Source organism: Sminthopsis crassicaudata, chromosome 5, assembly GCF_048593235.1.
Source record: "Sminthopsis crassicaudata isolate SCR6 chromosome 5, ASM4859323v1, whole genome shotgun sequence".
NCBI classification, from domain to species: Eukaryota; Metazoa; Chordata; class Mammalia; order Dasyuromorphia; family Dasyuridae; genus Sminthopsis; species Sminthopsis crassicaudata.
Window position 1 is genome coordinate 292,063,774 of NC_133621.1, and position 19,269 is coordinate 292,083,042.

At 38.5% G+C, this 19,269-nt stretch overlaps 1 protein-coding gene across 2 annotated transcripts in view; it reads left to right on the plus strand.

Moving 5' to 3' along the window:
* The first annotated feature begins 10,764 nt into the window (after positions 1–10,764).
* The window catches only part of C5H12orf75 (chromosome 5 C12orf75 homolog), a 41,610-nt gene continuing 33,105 nt past the window's right edge, over positions 10,765–19,269 (plus strand). Inside the window, exon 1 of one of the 2 annotated variants that reach the window (XM_074271474.1) lies at positions 10,765–11,143. In XM_074271474.1, the coding sequence (XP_074127575.1) occupies positions 11,098–11,143 (46 nt within the window). In that variant the 5' untranslated portion in view covers positions 10,765–11,097. The remainder of the gene's footprint in view (positions 11,144–19,269) is intronic. The other variant, XM_074271473.1, reaches the window with a different exon arrangement.

Genomic DNA, 19,269 nt, shown 5'->3' on the forward strand with positions numbered 1-19,269 from the left:
AAATCTGATCTTTATTATGGCCTTTTCATGTTCTTATTTTCAGTCATTTCAATCACATTTGATCCTTTATGACCCTGTTTGGGATTTTCTTGGCAAAGATACCAGAATGGTTTGCCATGTCCTTCTTCAGCTCATTTGACAGATGAGGAAACTGAGGTAAGCAAAGTTAAGTGACTTGCCCAGGTTCACACAGCTAGGAAGTGTCTGAGACCAGATTTGAACTCAGAAAGTCGAGTTTTCCAGAATCCAGGCCCAGCAGTGCATCCACTATGGCATCACTTATGACAATCTTTCTTATGACAGCCTGTTAAATACCTGAAGACAACTATTGCATCTTCCCTTAGCCTGAAACATCCCCCAGTCTATTCAACCACTCATTATTAGACAGGAACTTGAGATTCCTCATAATATGATTTCCATCCTAAGAGTGTTCTCCAGCTTATTAATGTATTTCCTAAAATTTGATGTGTAGAAATGAACACTTCTTTCCAGATGTGATGTGAGTGGGACAGAATATAGTAAGATACCACTTCTCTGGTTCTAGCCATCATCTTTCCCAATCGGTTCTTAAATTGTCTTAGTTTTCTCAGGTTCCCATGTCATACTTTTGTCTCATATGGGGTTTGCAGATCTCAACTATCGCTAGTTTTTTTTTTTTTTCTTCATCTTTTCTATTGCTGGCCAAAGTATGAACAAACATATTCTCATGGGTGATGGTGGCAGAAAGTTATTGATGAGTGAGAAGAGGCTGAGAATGAGTGTTGGGCCAGTAGATCAGAATTACTTCTAGATTTGGAGTCAGAAAACCTGCATCCATATTTTAGCTCTTCCACATATTACCTATCATACGGGAGGCAATTCACTTCTCTTTGGACCTCAGTTTCCCTCTGATATCTCTTTTAAAGCTATGATCTCATCATATCAATGTTCCCTTTTGGTTGGAATCATCTATAATTCTATGAACAGTAAGAAATGTGCACCAATTTGCTTGAAGGGAGGAGATAAGGCCAGTCTAGGTTTAAATATAGAGGAGTATGGGATTTCAATCCTAAGGACTGTAGGCTCTGCCAAAATGGCTCCCAGGAGAACTCAGAATAGAATCATTGGGCACAGAGGGATTATGTTAAGTCCTGGGCAGGGATATCTCAAGCTCTGGCTTCTCTACTACTGGTACTGTTTGTCCCTAAGCATTTCTTGCTCCATTGGGTCACAAGTAGTATTGAGGTGAAAATAATATAATGGCTTGAAATCAAAATGATTTGTACTCTTTTATAGTGTAGAGTTGGAAGCTTCCCTAATGTGGATAAAACCCAACTGATTGTTTCCATTGTAAGAGGCCACTTATTTAAATTCCACAAGCATTTCTTCAAGCATTTAAGAGGTGGAAGATGGTGTTCCAGACACATGGCTCCCGAGGCATATCTTTAGCTTGTGTTTTAAGATCAGAGACAATGGTTTCTTATACACTCTTTACTAAGAATAAGAAATTCAATATATATGACTGCCCCCCAAAGAAATAAGAAAAGCAAAACAAAAAGTTACAGTTTACAAGGAACAGAACAAAATGAAATTCTATTATCTGTACACGGTGGAAAATTTTCCTCGGTGTCCTGATGGCAAATGGGGAAGCTCAGAGATTTAGCATCAGGAGAGAATTGAGTGTTCTTGTGGGCAATTCTACTCAATTTATAAAGAAGGCTTGGAGAGCAGGTGACAGATAAAGTCTCATAGGTAAAAGAATTGCAGAGCTGGGACTTGAACAGGTCCTTTCATTCCAGATTAACTGATTTTCCCACAATAGAGAGATTTGGCTCACACTGCTTCTTGAGACATACAAACTTTTTTCTTGTGAATACTGGGCTCACATTTTTAGTTGCATCTCAGGAAATCAGAGGGATCCCATACCGTTAAGGCTGATGTCCTCATATACAGAATGAAACAGGGACCAGGTAATAAGTATCTGAGCTGGGTTTTGAACTTTATATCCATCATTCTTTCCACTTCAGCATGCTCCTTCCTGAAAACAGATAGAAAATAGGGATTGAGTCTGAAAAGCACTTCTGCTTTCCTGCTGAAGATATTAAAAGGACAGCTTAGAATTTATGATGTTCCATTGCTCACAGACCTTTCCCTAAGGTATCATTTTCAGATGCTTTAGCTTGACATTCAGGTCTATTTCTGATCCTAAACTACTCTTCCTTTTTCAGGGTCCAGTTCAACTTCTGCTACTTATATGAAGCTTTTCCTGACAATGATGTATAATGTTCTCCTTTTTTCTCTGACCTTGTAGCGAGTCATTTGCAGTCTCTTCCCTTCTCTCTCCTCCCTCCTCCTACATTTGACATTTACTTATATCCTAAAGTCCAAGAAAGGAGAATGGGGAGAAGAGTACTGAGATCCAATCTTGCCTCTGACACTTAGTAACAATGGAACTCTCTATGGGTCACTTTCGCCCCCCTAAGCTTTAGCTTTCTTATTTCTAGTGAGCATAAACCCTGCAATGTGTATCTTACAAAGCTTTTGTGAGATACACATGAGAAAAGACATGCTTTGAGAACTCTGAAGCATTTTAGAAATACCAACTCTGAATTTTTTTTCTTTTGAAAATGTTTTTCACTGATGCCTTTTCTTTTTACAACTCATTTATTTTCAAATATACCCCTCTCCATCCCCCAGCATTGAGCCAATCCCTTAGAGCAAAAATTGAAAAGGAAGGAGAAAAACAAACAAAATATAAAACCAAAAGCCCCAGTTCAGTAAAAACCAAGCGACCTATTGACAGCAATATGCACAATAGTCTGCATCCAAAGTCTCACACCTCTGCAATGAAGGGAGGGAATTGTGTTTTCTCAATTCTCCTCTGGGGCCAGGCTTTGGCACTCTAATTACACAGCTTTTACTTCTGTCTAATTGGTCTTTCTGCTTGTATTGTAGTCATTATACACATGGTTTTCTTGTTTCTGATTACTTCTTTTTTTCTTCTATTTAAAAAAATTGAACTTAAAAAGAAACGAAAATAAATACTTCCATATTTACAGTAGAACAGAAAGTGCAGTATAAGAAACTGAATCTCAATTATGTTTAGATTGCTTAAAAATACACACATAGATTATATATGTGCATTATATATATAATACACATATATAATCGATGTGTGTATTTTTAAGCAATCTAAACATATATATATATATGTATATATATATACATATGTATATATATATACATATGTATATATATATACATATATATATATATACATATATATATGGCTTTCAAATTTGTCCTGCTTGCCTGTGATTACTTCTTGCTAGCCTTTGATTCCTTTCTATGCATTTCAAAAACATGTTTCAATGATCCTCTTTTCTTTGTCTTTCTTTTTAATTTTAATTTCTTTAGTTCTCCACTTCCCTGTACTCCCCCTGCATTGAGTTAAAAGAAGAATATAACCCTTGTAACAACAGTTAAAACAAGTTCTCATATTGGCCATGATCTAGCATTCAGCATCTTGAAGGAAGGGACTTACCAAAATGAATGTTGAAAACTATCTTTACATGTATTGGGAAAAATCAAATATTATCGAGAAACAAAAGAGAGTCACAGCAGATATGCTAATATCTGTGGATGAGGATGAAGAATTACAGAAATCTGATGAAAGATTTGACACAATCTCGTCGATATAAAAGAGTTAATGATGCTTTATGACATCAATAACAATGTGAATATAATTGCAACGGTGGGAAAATATGGTTCAAGATCAAGAAATAAAGGCTGCTTTTCTGCTGTTTTTTTTCAAAATTCAAAATGAAGAGGGATTTCCTTGTAGTGAACACAGATGGTATAATGGGTAGAGTATAGGATTTATTCTTAGAAAGGCCTGAGTTTGAATCCTGCCTCAGATACTTAGAAGCTGTGTGACTCTAGGCTAGAATCTCTGTCAATCTCAGCTTCTTCGATCTGCAAAATTGAAATCACAATAACACTTACTTCACAGAGTTAGAAGAAGCAATCAAATGAGATTGTATATGTAAAGTGCTTTGTAAACTTTTAAATGCAATGTGTGTGTGTGTGTGTGTGTGTGTGTGTGTGTGTGTGTACACTCTTATGATGTGGCTAATTACTGAGATGGGATATTGAGGTTACAATATTAGATGCTTTTTCTTACTTATTTTATTTTGTTTCATGAGAGGATAGAGAAGTGAATTTTCCCCCTAAATTGTCTATGATGTAGACAAGAGTCACCAATTGAACATGTGGTTTTTTTGAAAAAGAAAAAAAAGAAAAGGGCTTAATTTGAAAATTATCCCCTTTAGAAATTTTCTCTGTCCAGATTTTCAGCAAAGAAAGCCAAGTTTATTTTCTTTGGCTAATGATTAAACACCCACTTCTTACCTTCCCTTTTTTTCTACTCATTTTTCAAGCAATTTAATCCTGACCCTTGTTATGTAGTGCTTAGCTAGCCATGGCAACAGAGCCATTAGTTAGGTCAACAGCCACTGAAATTAGAGACATTATTTGCCAACCACAGTGTTGGCCATGCTGGGGTAGGGTGGGAATTCCATTCACTAGCTCATCTGATGAAGAAGAACTTGTTGGCTTTTGTTCAGGAGTGGGGACTATAAAAGTTTTGTGGAGGTGTTGTTAGAGTAATCTGTTTTTCTAATGGATTTGCAAAGAAGTCATGTAGGGAAAAATAATACCCAGCTAGGTTCATCTGAAATGTTTTATGGAAAAAATTAATTCTGAGTGAAATTGAATTATACAAGTAATTCGGTTTATTGGATAGAGTGTTGGGCGTAGAGTCAGGAACAGTTATCAAATCTTAATTGATGACACTTTATAATCTAGTGACACAGGGTTAGTTACTTAACTGTCAACTCTGGGCAATTCCCTAGGTCTTATCTACAAAGTCTTGAATGAATCGTGACCTGCATTAGAAAAGGGAGTTATGGGCGGGCGTAGGAAATTGGCACATAGTAAAGAGTAAATCTTGAGTCCTTTGTGTATTTGTCATATTTAATTCTAGAAAAGGGAAGAAATTGGGGCAGTTAGGTGGCGCAATGGATAGAGCACCAGCCCTGAAGTCAGGAGGACTTGAATTCAAATGTGTGATCTCAGATACTTAATACTTTCTAGCTGTGTGACCCTGGGCAAGTCACTTAACCCCAATTGCCTCAGCAAAAAAAGAAAAAAAAAAAAAAGGAAGAAATTTTTCAGAAAAATCATGAATGGGAGACTGTGAGAAGGGCAGGTAATATGATATGATTGGAGAGCATTTTGGCTCTGAAATCAGAAAACCACGATTAAAATCCAGCCTCTGATGTATATTACCTGCATGACCTCAGGAAGTTAATTAGGCTCTCAGGGCCTCAGTTTCCTCATCTGTAAAATGAGCAGATTGGAATCCATGACCTCTGAGGTCCCTAACTGTGATGCTGTGACCTCTATGGACCTCAGTTTCCTCATTTATAAAAATGAGCAGGTAGGAATCCATAACCTCTAAGGTCCCTTTTAAATCTCTGATCTATATTTTTTTATGCTTTTGAATTTCCTTCCTTTCTCTAATATAGAGAACCAGCTCCTTCACTGTTTATCAAAAATTCTCCATTTACATTTGCATTTGTAGCATGGCAATCTCTTGAAACATCCATCAAAACCAAGTCCCAATCACACACTAAGCCTTTGTATTACATAATTTTAGAAAGCAATAAATGGGAAATGCTTATAGTCTGTATTATTTTGCAAGTTAGTTAATTGTATGTTTTCACATTGGAATTTTATATGGTATCTAAGGTAGGTGTGTGCATGTGGGATTGGTATTAAAGGGACTTCAGTTCAATAGCTCAGAACTCCAGTAATTACATGTAAAGCTAATAACCTCCCATTTTTCATCTGCCCTTTTGTGAAATGCAGAACTGCAGTGAGCATTTGGCATCCAGGGAAAGCTGCATGAAATGTGTCTGGGCAAGGAGCATGTAACGTACCTTCAAATCCCTGTTTTATGATTGATTCATTTGGTGGGGGCAGGGGAGAGATCCTCTGGGTACTACTTCATCAGAGAAAATCAGAGACCCTGGGATGGTGGCCCTCATGGGCAGAGATAGGATCCTTGCATGCTGCCCAGAAGCTGTAATGATTGAGGATTATTTGAACTCATTCAGCATATCCAGTGATCACAACAATTCAGCCTGATGGCACAGAATTCCAAAGCTGCCTTCGAACTCACTGAAGATTTTTGAACAGAAAACGGTTTTGATAAGTGTGGGAGGCAGAGAAGTGACACAAGGACCAGGGTTCAAATCCTGAGTCTATTTATCACCTGGAGTGGTTTTGGGAAAAATCACTTTAATTTTGAGCCATTTTCCTTACGTATGGGAATACTAATACTCCTACTATAAGACAACTTTTGTTGTTCAATCTTTTTTTTTTTTTTTTTTATCTTATTCACATACAATTCTTTGTGACCTCATTTGGAGTTTTCTTTGCAAAGAAGATACTAGAATGGTTTGTCATTTCCTCTTCCAGCTCATTTTATGGATGAAGAAACTGAGCCAACAGGGTTAACACAGCTAGGAAATGTCTGAGGCCAGATTAGAACTCATGAAACTGCATCTTTATTCTAGGTCCAGTTTTCTATCCACTATGGCGCCACCTAGCTGCCCGTGAAATAAGTAGTAAAAATCAAATGAATGAAGTGGATCTTAAATATGAGCTACATTTATCATAAAGGATTGAATTAAGGTCAGAGCAGTCAAAACAGAAATGACAAAATTGAATGAAATGGGCATTGGAAGCCTTGTAGGACTCAGCGTAGCTTGTATATCATCACTTGCAACAATGAGAGAAGTTAGCCTAAGTAAAATAAATAAATATTGGGAGGTAATGACCAACAGCTTAGTGGATAAAGTGCTGAGCCTGGAGTCAGGAAGACCTGAATTCCAATGGCTTCAGACACTTACTAGCTGCATGATTCCACATGAATCATTTAACCCTTTTTGCCTCAGTTTCCTCATCTGTAAAATGGACTGGAGAAGGAGATGTCAAACCATTCCAGTATCTCTGCAAAGAAAGCCCCTCATGGAGTCATGACTAAAAAATGACTTAACAACAACATAAGAAGAAATATTAAGCTTCAAATTTCTATGAAATATAGGAATAGAAATTAACTTTCATTCAAATGCTAGAAGATTTAGTTATCTTCAACCGAGCTATGAAACCATGAATAAAGCTGCTGCTATCTTCTTTTCAAGGTCCTTCAGGGCCAGGGAAACACCTGTAAAATAACAAAGCAGACGCTGAATGTGATTGTAACATTCACCCAGTGTTACGGTCTCCTCCATTACTAGCCTCCTTCCTTGTATTCCTATCTGGTTTTATTTTGAAAGCATCAAATCAGCTCTTGTTTAAAGAAGGAAGGGCTGAGTTGGATAGTTTAATTCCAGCTTTCTTTATTCCCCTCTGTACAATGGACAGTCCATCTACACTGGCCTCATTGCAGTTCCTCACACATGACACTCCATCTCTAACCACCCCAACTCCCACCATGTCTCTGGGATTCTGCACTGGCTCCTCCCCAGGACTACAATGTTCTGCCTCCTCAACTTCACCTTCTAGTTTTCCTGGAGCTCAAACACCATCTTCCATAGAAAACCTTTTCCTTCTGTCCCTAATCCCCCATTTCCCACTGTCCATACTAGAACTCTCCCCTGTGAGATTCTTTATATCCTCTTGTACCTAGATACTTTCATATTATTTCCCCATTTAAATGTATGCTTTTAAAAATTATTAATTTTATAATTATACATTTTTGACAGTATATAAGCATGAGTAATTTTTTATAACATTATCCCTTGTATTTATTTTTCCAGATTTTCCCCTCCCTCCTTCTACTCCCTCCCCTAGATGACAGGCAATCCCATACATTTTACATGTGTTACAGTATAACCTAGATACAATATATGTGTGTAAATCCAATTTTCTTGTTGCACGTTAAGTATTGGATTCCGAAGGTATAAGTAACCTGGGTAGATAGATAGTAGTGCTAATATTTTAAATGTATGCTTTTTGAAGACTGGAACTATTTTTGCCTTATTTGTATCTTCAATGTTGAGCATAGCACCTAGTATACAATAGGTTGCTGTTGTTTAGGTGTTTTCAGTTATGTTCAACTCTTTATGATCTCATTTGGAGTTTTGTTAGCAGAGATACTGGAGTGGTTTGCCATTTCTTCCTCCAGCTCATTTTACATATGAGGAAACTGAGGCAAACAGTGTTAAATAACTTGCCTAGGGTCACACAGCTAGTGTCTAAGCCAGATTTGAATTTCAGATCCACTGCTCTATTCACTGCACCAGCTAACTTCCTCCTAGGCAAACAGCAGTTAAGTGACTTGTGAGCTAGAAAGAAAGAAAAATTTGCCTCCTTTCCCACCACTGATATGGTAAGAAATATGATGCTTATTATACATATGCAGTCATGCAAAACACATTTCCTTATTAACTATGCTGGAATAAATAAAAACGCAAGAAGCTAAGAAAGTACAAAAATATATATTTCAATCTGCACTCAGAGTGAAACCATTCTCTCCCTGCAGGTGGTCTTCCTAGTTCCATGGTCATCTCTCTAACCATTATATCATACTACCTCTTTACAACACTTTGTAATGTCCATTAAAATTATTTTTTGTCTCTAAGTAAATTGGATGTGATAGAACTGGGTATTTTGCACTTCTCTAATGGACTTATGATGTAGATTGGAGGTAGTGTGACTTTTGACATTGTATCCCTTATCCTTAGCACAATGGAAATGTTTGTTGATTAGCATCATGTTTTTGCAGTTATCCATTCTTGGGCCATTTCTATCATACTGTAAGCTCCTTGAGCACAAGGAGCTTATTTAAACTTATCTAAACTCAGAAGCTCCTCAATGCTCTCTCTGCACACTGTGAGGGATTAATAAATGTTTGCTGAATCAAAAAGAAAAGAAAAGAAAAGAAAGCTCAAAATCTCAAGAAGAAAAAAAAAAAGACTTTATTCCCTTGGTTTATACAGCTCTCTACTTTCTTTGCTCTGAAGTCCATAAGGTTATTTCTCACATTATAGATTATCAAAATCGAGGGTTCAAGTGAGACAGCAGCCAATGTGGAAAAGAGATTTCTTATTTCGCATGTTTGGTGGAGGTCTAATGGAATGAAGGTCATCTCTTCTGCTTTCAGGCCAAGTTTGGATTTGGATTAGGGGCATCCCTGAATTTTGATCTGAGCCTCTGGAATTGAAAGGCAACAGGAAGGAAAGAAAATACTGGTCATTGTCAGGGGTACACGTGCTGTTTAAAAGTAGGGATCAGGAAAATTTTTCTTGGGTTGTTGCTTTATAGATGGTACAGTGCTTTTAGCAAGAGCAAGCCCCAGTGTCCAGCTTTTGATAAAGAGCTGACATATGTATCCCAAAGTATTTGGGAGTGGAAAAGGGATTGGTTCTTCAGGTATTGGTTTGGAACCGAAGTGTTCTACTCATGTACCAGACAACATACAGATGAAAAGGATACATACCCCCATATACATTCACCATATGTACCTACAATAAGAAAACACATAACCAATACCCTATGTGCATAGATTATAGATCCACAAACACGGTGACACAAATTATACACATATAACACACTATTTATCTATCCCATAAATCTATATTTAGAGAATACAAAACCTATATGTGTACATCACCCACAATACATATGTTACATGTGCATAGAAACTACATATACCTGACACAAACACATAAACTAAGAATATTGGACTTAAAGTCAAGGGGTTTGGGCTTGAATAATGGTATCAGCTTAGGTGAAATATTCACCTTTTCTAAACCTCAATTCCTTCACCTTTAAAAGGATGTCTCACCTCCATTCCTGCTTGAAATCTGTGAACCTCTGACATGTCCACATGAATGTCACAAAGACACACGATAGCCGCACTATACAGAGACCAAGCACACAAAATACACGTGCACAAAATGCACCCCCATCGAATCTGTACACGTGAACACACGTACATGTGTCCACTAGCACAGATACCACAGAGATACAAAACTAAACACGAGCACACATGCTCACAAACCACAATGTTACCACTCATACGTACCCACTATATATGTTCCCCATGTCCTTATCACTCTAGAAAATCACTGTGATATGGTAAGAACAGCTAGCTAGCATTTATCCACGACATTTAAAAGTGTTCCAGAGTCCCATACAAACAGTGTCTCATTTGATTTTCCCAACCGTCCTGGGAGGGAGGTGCTGCTACATCATCCCTCTTTTTCAGTTGAGGGAAGCCAGGCAGGTTGAGGTTAAGAGACTTGCCCAGGACCACACAGCTAATAAATATGTGAAGCTGGATTGAAACAAGTGCTTCTAGGCTCTCCCTTCCACACAAAGCCCTCCCAGCACATCTGGAGATGGACCCACCGTAGAGTGTACATGCCCTAGACACAAGCTCGCACACGCTAAGCCTTCCAGGCACGCAGGCCCACACACTCAGGCTGCACCTTGGCTGTCAACTTGCTTACTTTGCACACATCCTGTGTATTCGGAGACCTAATGCCCCTCAATACACATACTCCCGCTTGCACTCAGACACACGCCCCCACGTCTCTCGACACGTGCGCGCAATATACACGCGCAGAAACCACGTATAGCCACGAGGCGGGCTGCTCGCTCGCTCGCTCCAGTCCCCTAAGGCACCCTTGGGTCTCCATCCCCTCCTCCCCCAGCGGGAGCCGCCCCCTCCATCTTCAAACTCTCGGCCCTTCTCCGCCAGAACCAATCAGCGGCCGCGGGGCCTCGGATTGGCTGGCGCCGTTCCCCGGGCGACGGGGCGCGGCCCGGGCTTCCCTGCTTCCCTGACCATCTGGCGGAGCGGGAGCGGGCGGGGAGTCCTGGTCCTGGGTGGGAGGCGGCTGCGGCAGCGGCGGCGCGTCCCCCTCCATCTTCTCCCTCCCTCCCGCTCCTCGCGGCCCCTCCTCCCCCTCGGCCGCGGCCAGACGCCGCCCGGCCAGCCGCTGTCCTGCTCCCCATCCCGGTCCGTCCCGAGCGAGCGGAGCCATGGGCTGCGGAAACTCCACGGCCACCAGAGCCAGCTCCGTCCGAGGTGAGGCGGGCAAGGAGGGACCCTCACCCCTACTCTCACCCCCCTCCCCTCCGAAAGGTGGGGAAACTGAGGCCCGGGGAGCGGGAGGAAACGCGGCATCCAAGGTCACCGGACGCCCCGGTCAGGACCCGAGCCAGACTAAATCAGACTCCCCGTGTGACCTTGGACAAGTCGCTCCCCTGGCCCTGGGCCTCAGTTTCTTCCTCTGTAAGATGAACGGGTGACCCTTCGTGGACTTTGAGGTCTCTTCCTGCTTTCGAGCCGGTTTTCTCATCCGTGAAACGAGGGGGGTTGGACCAGCAGTAGCTGAGGTCCCTTTCATCCTTAGAGCCGCGACCTCTCCGAGTGTTACTTTCTCCATCGGTAAAAGAAAGGGATGGGACCGGGGTGGCGACTGGCTCTGAGCTTCTTCCAGCTGTAGAACTAGGACCCTCCGACGGGCTGATTGGTTCCAAGCCCAAAAGCTTTATTGAATGCACCATTCCCCACCCCACCTCACTCCCCACCTTTGGTTTGGGATGGGAAGAAAATCATGAGAAGGGGGTTAGAGAGCTACCCTCTCCTTTGATTTTTTTTTAAGGGAAAACACTGTTTTTGGGGAAAAAATTACATTTCAGGGGCTCAAGGGATCATGGCCGAGAATGGCACAGGGATTTGCCTGCAATGAAATTCTGAATTGGGAGGCAGAGGCTCTGGGTTGAGCCCAAACTCTGTCCCTGGGCTGCTTTCTATCTGGGCGATTCCTGGCAAGTTACTACCGTTGGTAAGGGCTGGTTTTAAGATTTTAAAACGGGAAGAAAACTATAGAAAACACAAGACTTTGTATATAGTAGGCACATAATAAATGCTTATTTGAACTTGAGGCGATTTCCTTAGCTTCTCCCTCAATTTTTTACAGGGGGAAACTGAGGCCCTTAGCGAACAAGTAATTTGCAGAAGTTCATCCAGTTAGTCAAATAAGACAATCCAGATTCCGAACTCTCAATTTTACCTTCTTTTACAATGCTCTGGGCCTCAAGTTTCCCCTTCTGAAAACAAGGGGATGAATCATTTATTTCTAGCTTGCCTTTCAGCTGGAAATCTGTGATATATGACCATTCAGGGGTGGGAAAAGGAAGGATTCGTGTCTGGGATTAGAAATTGGGTTTCCATGGAATTTGAAAATCCTTATGCTAAAGAGGTGCACTAATGTATGTTACCTCATTTCAATAGGATCTTTATCATGATGAAATAAACCTTTTATTATTTTCTTTTAAAAAAAAGAAAAAAAAAAAAAAAGAAAATTCTATTGGGGAAAACAATCCCTTCTTCATTCCCCTTCCCATTCCTCCTCATTTCCCCCAAACATATGCATCCTGAGTTCTTCACACTCAAGAGCAGAACATTACCTGCTTTGGTGCCCCCACTGGTAAAGTACAGCAGAGAAGTCCAGGATGATTTTGGCAGGTGATGGGTGGGTAGGATTAGGGGAAAGCAAAAGACAAAAAAATGATTTGTCAGCACTCCTGCTACCTGTAAAGATTAGTCTCTTAAAGTAATGGGGTAGGAAGGGTTGGGAGATCAGACTTTATGCAAAAGGTAATTAACTAAGTAAGGAAAATGAGTGGGATTCTGATTAAGAAAGAAGATTTAAAATGATTAAGGCTTTATTGGGATATAAACAATGCGTGATAAAGCTTTTTAAAAAATTAACAGGGATTTGCTGTTAATACTCTTTTTTATTTAAAACATTTCACTGACAGTTCTCTTTTCAACACTTGTTTTGGTTGGCAGAAGTTTCCCATAGTTCTGAGGGCCAGCCAGCTCATGTGTCAAGTGACCTATTCTCAAGTCTATCCTTCCTATTTTACCCAGCTAGCATCTTACGATTTCTTATAGGCAAAGTCTGCTTTGAGTGCTATCCATTTGACCTACTTAATTTTCCCTTTAGATGTCTGCTTTTAGTTCATTTCATTCAGATATGTCAAATACCATGTATATACCCGTCCAGTATATGCAAATAGCAGCCCGCCGGTAAAGTGTTTCACTGGTAGCCAGTTGGAAACTCTGCCAATGATTTTGTGACCTTGGGCCAGTTAATTTTAATTCACTCTTTATTTAAGGATACAATGAAAAACCCTGACCCTTGTTTTTTTGAGGGTCTTTAATAGGTCAAACTCAGACATTTTGCTAGTTAATTGGGAAAAAAAAATCCTTGTTGATCTCAATAATGCATGTTTTGGTTCTAACTTGGTAAAAGAAAAGGATTTGGGGTCTTCCAAAAATCTGTAGGAAATTCTGGTCTTAAAGAAGTAGTTGAAAATAGATTTTAACATGTATAAATTGATATAAAAGCATTGATGTGATAACCTTTATCTACCCAATGAGAAGGATCTTAATTCTATCTCATTCCCTGTTAAATTTTCAGCCTTGTGGCTTTCAGAAGACATGGGGGAGTGGCTATCCTAGGGTTATATAACAGAATGATTAACTCAGAGCATGGTGCTAATAAGACCCCATTTGATCTCTAAAAGGGCCTGTTGGCTATATGAAAAAAAAATTCTATTTCAGGGTCTCCAACTACACCTCTAGTGTTGGCTAGTGTTCTCACACTTACAAGCCCTTAGCCACACAGGAGAACTGGTTGGAAAAGTGGGGGTGATTCAGTGCAAGCTTATCTTGTACTTTAAGAAAACCAACATTTAAAAAAAACATTCATTGGTGCGATGATTATTTGCATTATACACAAGACAAACTATTAGTTTCCATTTAAAAAATAGATCTAAAGCAATATATTTAAGTGATTGTTTTGAGATGATTAATTAGCAGATTGACTTGGGGGGGGGGGAAAGCTACCAGTGTGGTTTTATTATTGGGAATGATACCAAATGATGGATTACAGTCTTTTGCTGTTGTGCTTTTCCATTTGACTTGCAGCTGGAAACTCCTCCATATTTCATTTCTATCAGAATATGAGCTCTGGAAAGTAGAGACTTTTCCACTCTTCTCTTTAAATCTCCAGGATTTAACATGATGCTTTGCACATAGTAAGTCTTTAATAAATGGTTATTCCTTGGAATAGGGCAAGAAGACATTTACAAATGCATGTTAGGAGCCACTTTGAATTGTCAATCAAAATTGATGAAGTTTTTGTGTGAATTAAAAAGCCAATGGGAAACTGATTCGAGTTATAAAAATGTGGTTTGCGAAACTTTTAATAAACCTACTCTCTAGACTGTGAAGGGAAGTACCTTTTTATTGGGAGAATAATTTAGAGAATCAATCCTGTTGGTGAGTGGATCATTAGTGTCTTTTGTTGTTCATGAAGGATGCACTTGTAAAAGCACTTTTTCCTAATCTAGTTTTCGATCTGCCAGAAATGACTTTATATCCAAAGAACAGGCTAGGAAGGGTACTCGGTGTAATATGAAGGAAAAACAGAGTGAACAGAGAGTTATTACATCACTTCTTTGATGAATCTGCCCTTGCATCTGAGAAGTCACTTCCCAAACATTTCCCTGCTTGAGAATCCAGCTGGCTGGCTGGCTTCAGGGTTTGCTCATCGTTGCTTTGATGTTGTCTGTTGGCTGGTGGTAGAGAATTCATTTCCAGAAAGGAAATGGGCCATGATGAGAAAAATAAGTTGGAAAAAAAAAAGAAAAGAAAAAGCACAACACAGAAATACAAATGCTCTTCTCACTTGAAAGTTTTGTCATAAATACCAAGTAAGTATTAGCTACATGTTATTTTGAGGCCTCAAGAGTACATGAAGCAAATTAAATAATTAATTTTATTCAGTAGGTAGACCACTTGGACTGGAGTCACTAAGACCTGAGTTCAAATTCTGCTTCAGGCACTTGCGAGTTGTGTGACTCTGGGCACATCACTTATTCTCTGTCTGCCTCAGTTTCCTCAATTGTAAAATGGAGATAACAGTAATGTTTCTAGGCTTGTTGTAAATACCAGAGGAGATAATATTTTTAAAGCTCTTAGCACAGTATCTGGCACATGGCAGGTGATTAATAAATATTTGTTCCCTTCCCTCTCCTGCCCTCTGAATAAAAAAAAAATCTTTAAAAAGTTTTAAATTGCCCCAAGAATCAGATAGCTTGAGATTTATAGTTATACATCTATATCTGCTATCTGACTTCCTGCCTCTTTGTCTATATCTGTCTTTTTTCCTCCCTCCCTCATTCCTTCTCTTCCTTTTCTTCCTTCCTTCCTTTTCTTCCTTCCTTCCTTTTCTTCCTTCCTTCTTTTCTTTTTCTTTCTTTCTTTCTTTCTTTCTTTCTTTCTTTCTTTCTTTCTTTCTTTCTTTCTTTCTTTCTTTCTTTCTTTCTTTCTTTCTTTCTTTCTTTCTTTCTTTCTTTCTTTCTTTCTTTCTTCCTTCCTTCCTTCCTTCCTTCCTTCCTTCCTTCCTTCCTTCCTTCCTTCCTTCCTTCCTTCCTTCCTTCCTTCCTTCCTTCCTTCCTTCCTTCCTTCCTTCCTTCCTTCCTTCCTTCCTTCCTTCCTTCCTTCCTTCCTTCCTTCCTTCTTCTTTCTTTCTTTCTTTCTTTCTTTCTTTCTTTCTTTCTTTCTTTCTTTCTTTCTTTCTTTCTTTCTTTCTTTCTTTCTTTCTTTCTTTCTTTCTTTCTTTCTTTCTTTCTTTCTTTCTTTCTTTCTTACAAATGCATGTTAGGAGCCACTTTGAATTGTCAATCAAAATTGATGAAGTTTTTGTGTGAATTAAAAAGCCAATGGGAAACTGATTCGAGTTATAAAAATGTGGCTTGCGAAACTTTTAATAAACCTACTCTCTAGACTGTGAAGGGAAGTACCTTTTATTGGGAGAATAATTTAGAGAATCAATCCCTTTTCCCTCCCTCCCTCCTTTCTTCCTGTCTCTCTCTTTCTCTTTCTTTCTCTTTCTTTTTTCCATCCATCCATCCATCCATCTGTCTATCTATATATATTCAAGGTATTTCAGAAAAGTCTGCACTTAATGTTCAAATACTTCTAAGTGCAAGAGTTATTTTCCTTAAGATTGTCACCAAAACCAACATTATTTATAATCTTATGGCTTGCAATATGCTTTAAATGTATTAGTTTTAATCCTTACAGCAAATTTGGGAGTTGTAGGTATTATCCTCATTTTATACAGGAAAAAACAGAGGCAGAGAATAATTACCCACTGTATCCCAGGCCATTGCCAGGCATCTGATTTTTGTCTTCCCATAGGGTTTCGATGACTCTGGAAGAAAGAGTAAGGCTGTCAAATTTTCCAAGCTCTGCCTCACATAAAGCCAAATTCACACACAAGTCAAGACATTGTTCATTGTGATATCATTGGTTCTTTCTGAATATGAAGTACAAACAACAACTAGTATGTGTCTCAGTTAAGATACAAACTCAGGTCTTCCTTTGTCCAAAAGGACATGTTCTATCCACTCTGCCACCTGGCATCCATAAGTGTTCTTCTACATTCAATTTAGAAGTAGCTATTTTCCTTTTTAAAAATTAAATTTTTATCATTGTACATGACAAGAACAAGTTTATATGAAGATAATAATTCTGGTGGAAGTGGCTCTTTTCAATAAAGAGATGACAGAGGTCATTTTCAATGATCTTGTGATGAAGAAAACCATCTACATCCAGAGAGAGAACTGTGGGAACTGAGTGTGGTTCACAACATAGCATTTTCACTCTTTTTGTTGTTGCTTGCACTTTATTTTCTTTCTCATTTTTTCTCCTTTTGATCTGATTTTTCTTGTGGAGCACGATGATTATAGAAATATGTATAGAAGAATTGCACATGTTTAACATATATTGGATTACTTGCCATCTAGGGAAGGAGTGGAGCAAGGGGGGAAATTGGAACACAAGGTTTTGCAAGGGTTAATGTTGAAAGATTATCCATGCATATATTTTGAAAAGAGAAAAAAATTAATAAAAAATTAAAATTTAAGTTACATTTTAAAAACCTACTTCTTTTTAAAGAAGACATAAAATTGTTTAAAATGTTTTTCAAATGTAGATGAACCTGAAATTTTCATTCCAAGTCCTAGATGTGACTTGCTAAATAATGATAGATGGCTTTTCATCTTTTTGTTCGTTCTTCCCAGCCCATGTCACTTTCAAAAAAAAAAAAAAGTTGAGGTGGATTTGTTTTTATCTTATATTCTTATTCTGCTTTTGAAATAAAGGATAAATAATATTTATGGCATATTGAACCTGGATACTATACGCCTTGGAGAAATGAAGACACTAATACTATATTCAGTAAAAGAATAAAGACTAAAAGGAAAAGTGACCTGAACAATCCACGAATTGGATAGCCACTGCTGATATAATTAAGAATTTACCGTATAGATGTATAGATTCACCATGGCCAAGATGAAGTTGTCCTTCAAAAGTATTTCTGTGAGTTTGTTATTACTTTCCAATTATTTATTGAATATGTGTATACCAGGTACTACATTAGGAGGTATTTGGGGGCAGATAAAGGAAATAAATTGAAATATTTTAAAATGGAACAGTGATGGATTTGGAGTTAGAAAATCTTAGTGACTACTGGGCCACCTGCCTTACTTAAAGTGAATTTCTCTGGGCTCTGGCTCCTGGAAAATAATCTCTTAGAGTTCTTTCAGGTCTAAAACCTCACATTCAATTCCTTGTCGAAAGGAGTAGATGGTTTGGTTAGGGAGACTAAAATCAAAATGAGAAGGTATTAACCAAAGCAAAATAGCTTGGTATAAATTGAGCGTGGAGGAAGGAAGGAAGGAAGTATTTATTATATATTTACTGTATGCCCAGCATTGTGCTAGGTGTTTTACAAATATTATCTCATTTGATCTTCTCAGCAACACTGAGAGGTAGATGCTATTATGATCTCCATTTTACAGTTGAGGAAACTGAGGCAGAAAGATTGTCCAAAATCACATACGTAGTGAGTGTCTGAAGCTGGATTTGAACTCAGGAAGTGAAGAAGCCAATGTAACCTTAGGTTTGGACAATGCCAAGCTTTAAAAATCTTTCTTCTCTATCTCTGATGCTATTATCTAGCTAAGTGCAGATAAGACCTCAGTGACTAGAACAGTATGTATTGAGTATGTAACATTATGTATTCATCCCAAAAGAATCTGAGTTTTCAGCCTAAGTAGAATTTAGAGCCACTGTAGTCACATGATTAAAATAAGACAATGAAAACACTATTTCTTAATGTTTTAGGACATCATCATTTTCTGGTTTAGAATGATTAGCTTTCCCCTAACCTAAGAATGTGTTATGAAGACTTGGTATCTTTATGGAATGTATTTTCTTTTTAGTGACTTCTGAAAATCCAGTTAATTAGCTTGACCTTTCCCTTGCTTTGTCTATAAAACTGTCTTGATTAAAGAATCAATTTAAAAATCATTGCATCTGAAAGAGAAATTACACCTGCTCTCTCGTTCTCTCTTTCTCTCTCAAAAGGCAACCAGCTATTAAATAAAGGCAATTTAGCTCCTTATTTTTCTCTATTTAATCCTTGGCTGAGCAGACAGTTGAGCAAAGGTCTGGGTGTTCCTAGATATCTGGATGGTTGACTTAGTCCCTGTAAATATGGTACTAAGGCCATTTTTTTTCCTGAGTGTTGTATTACAAAAGCATTCTGTCCGTGACTTTTGGACTGATTGATTAGCTGTGATACTGCAGTTGGCAACTCTTTGTATTCTATTTTTGTGAAGACTTGTGGTCAGAATGTTTCTGTGATGATTCTGCTATTATCTGTGTAGAAATAGTTTAAGGAGAATTTTTGGCAAATAATCATCCTAAATCTTAATGGTCATCTGGACCAACAATTTAGTGTTTAAAGTAATTGGGTTTGGTTTCAGAGCTTAATGGTGTGGGGTTTGGCCAAACTAACTGCAAATTCTCCTTAACTTCAGGCCTACTTAAGATCACATCTAAGTCTCTTAGGATCCATGGTTCCATTTAAGTTCAGTTGGCTTAACTGCTGATCCTTATGTTAGGTCTGTATTATTTGCATTCATTTATTTGTGTTTCTGCTGCCTTTTCTTTCTCCTCTATGTAGAGTTCTTGAAGGAAGAGATGGTTTTGTCTTTATCGATTGCCTAAATTGAATTGATAATTCATCCCATTTTTATGGAATGCCTAGTATGTTCAAACTT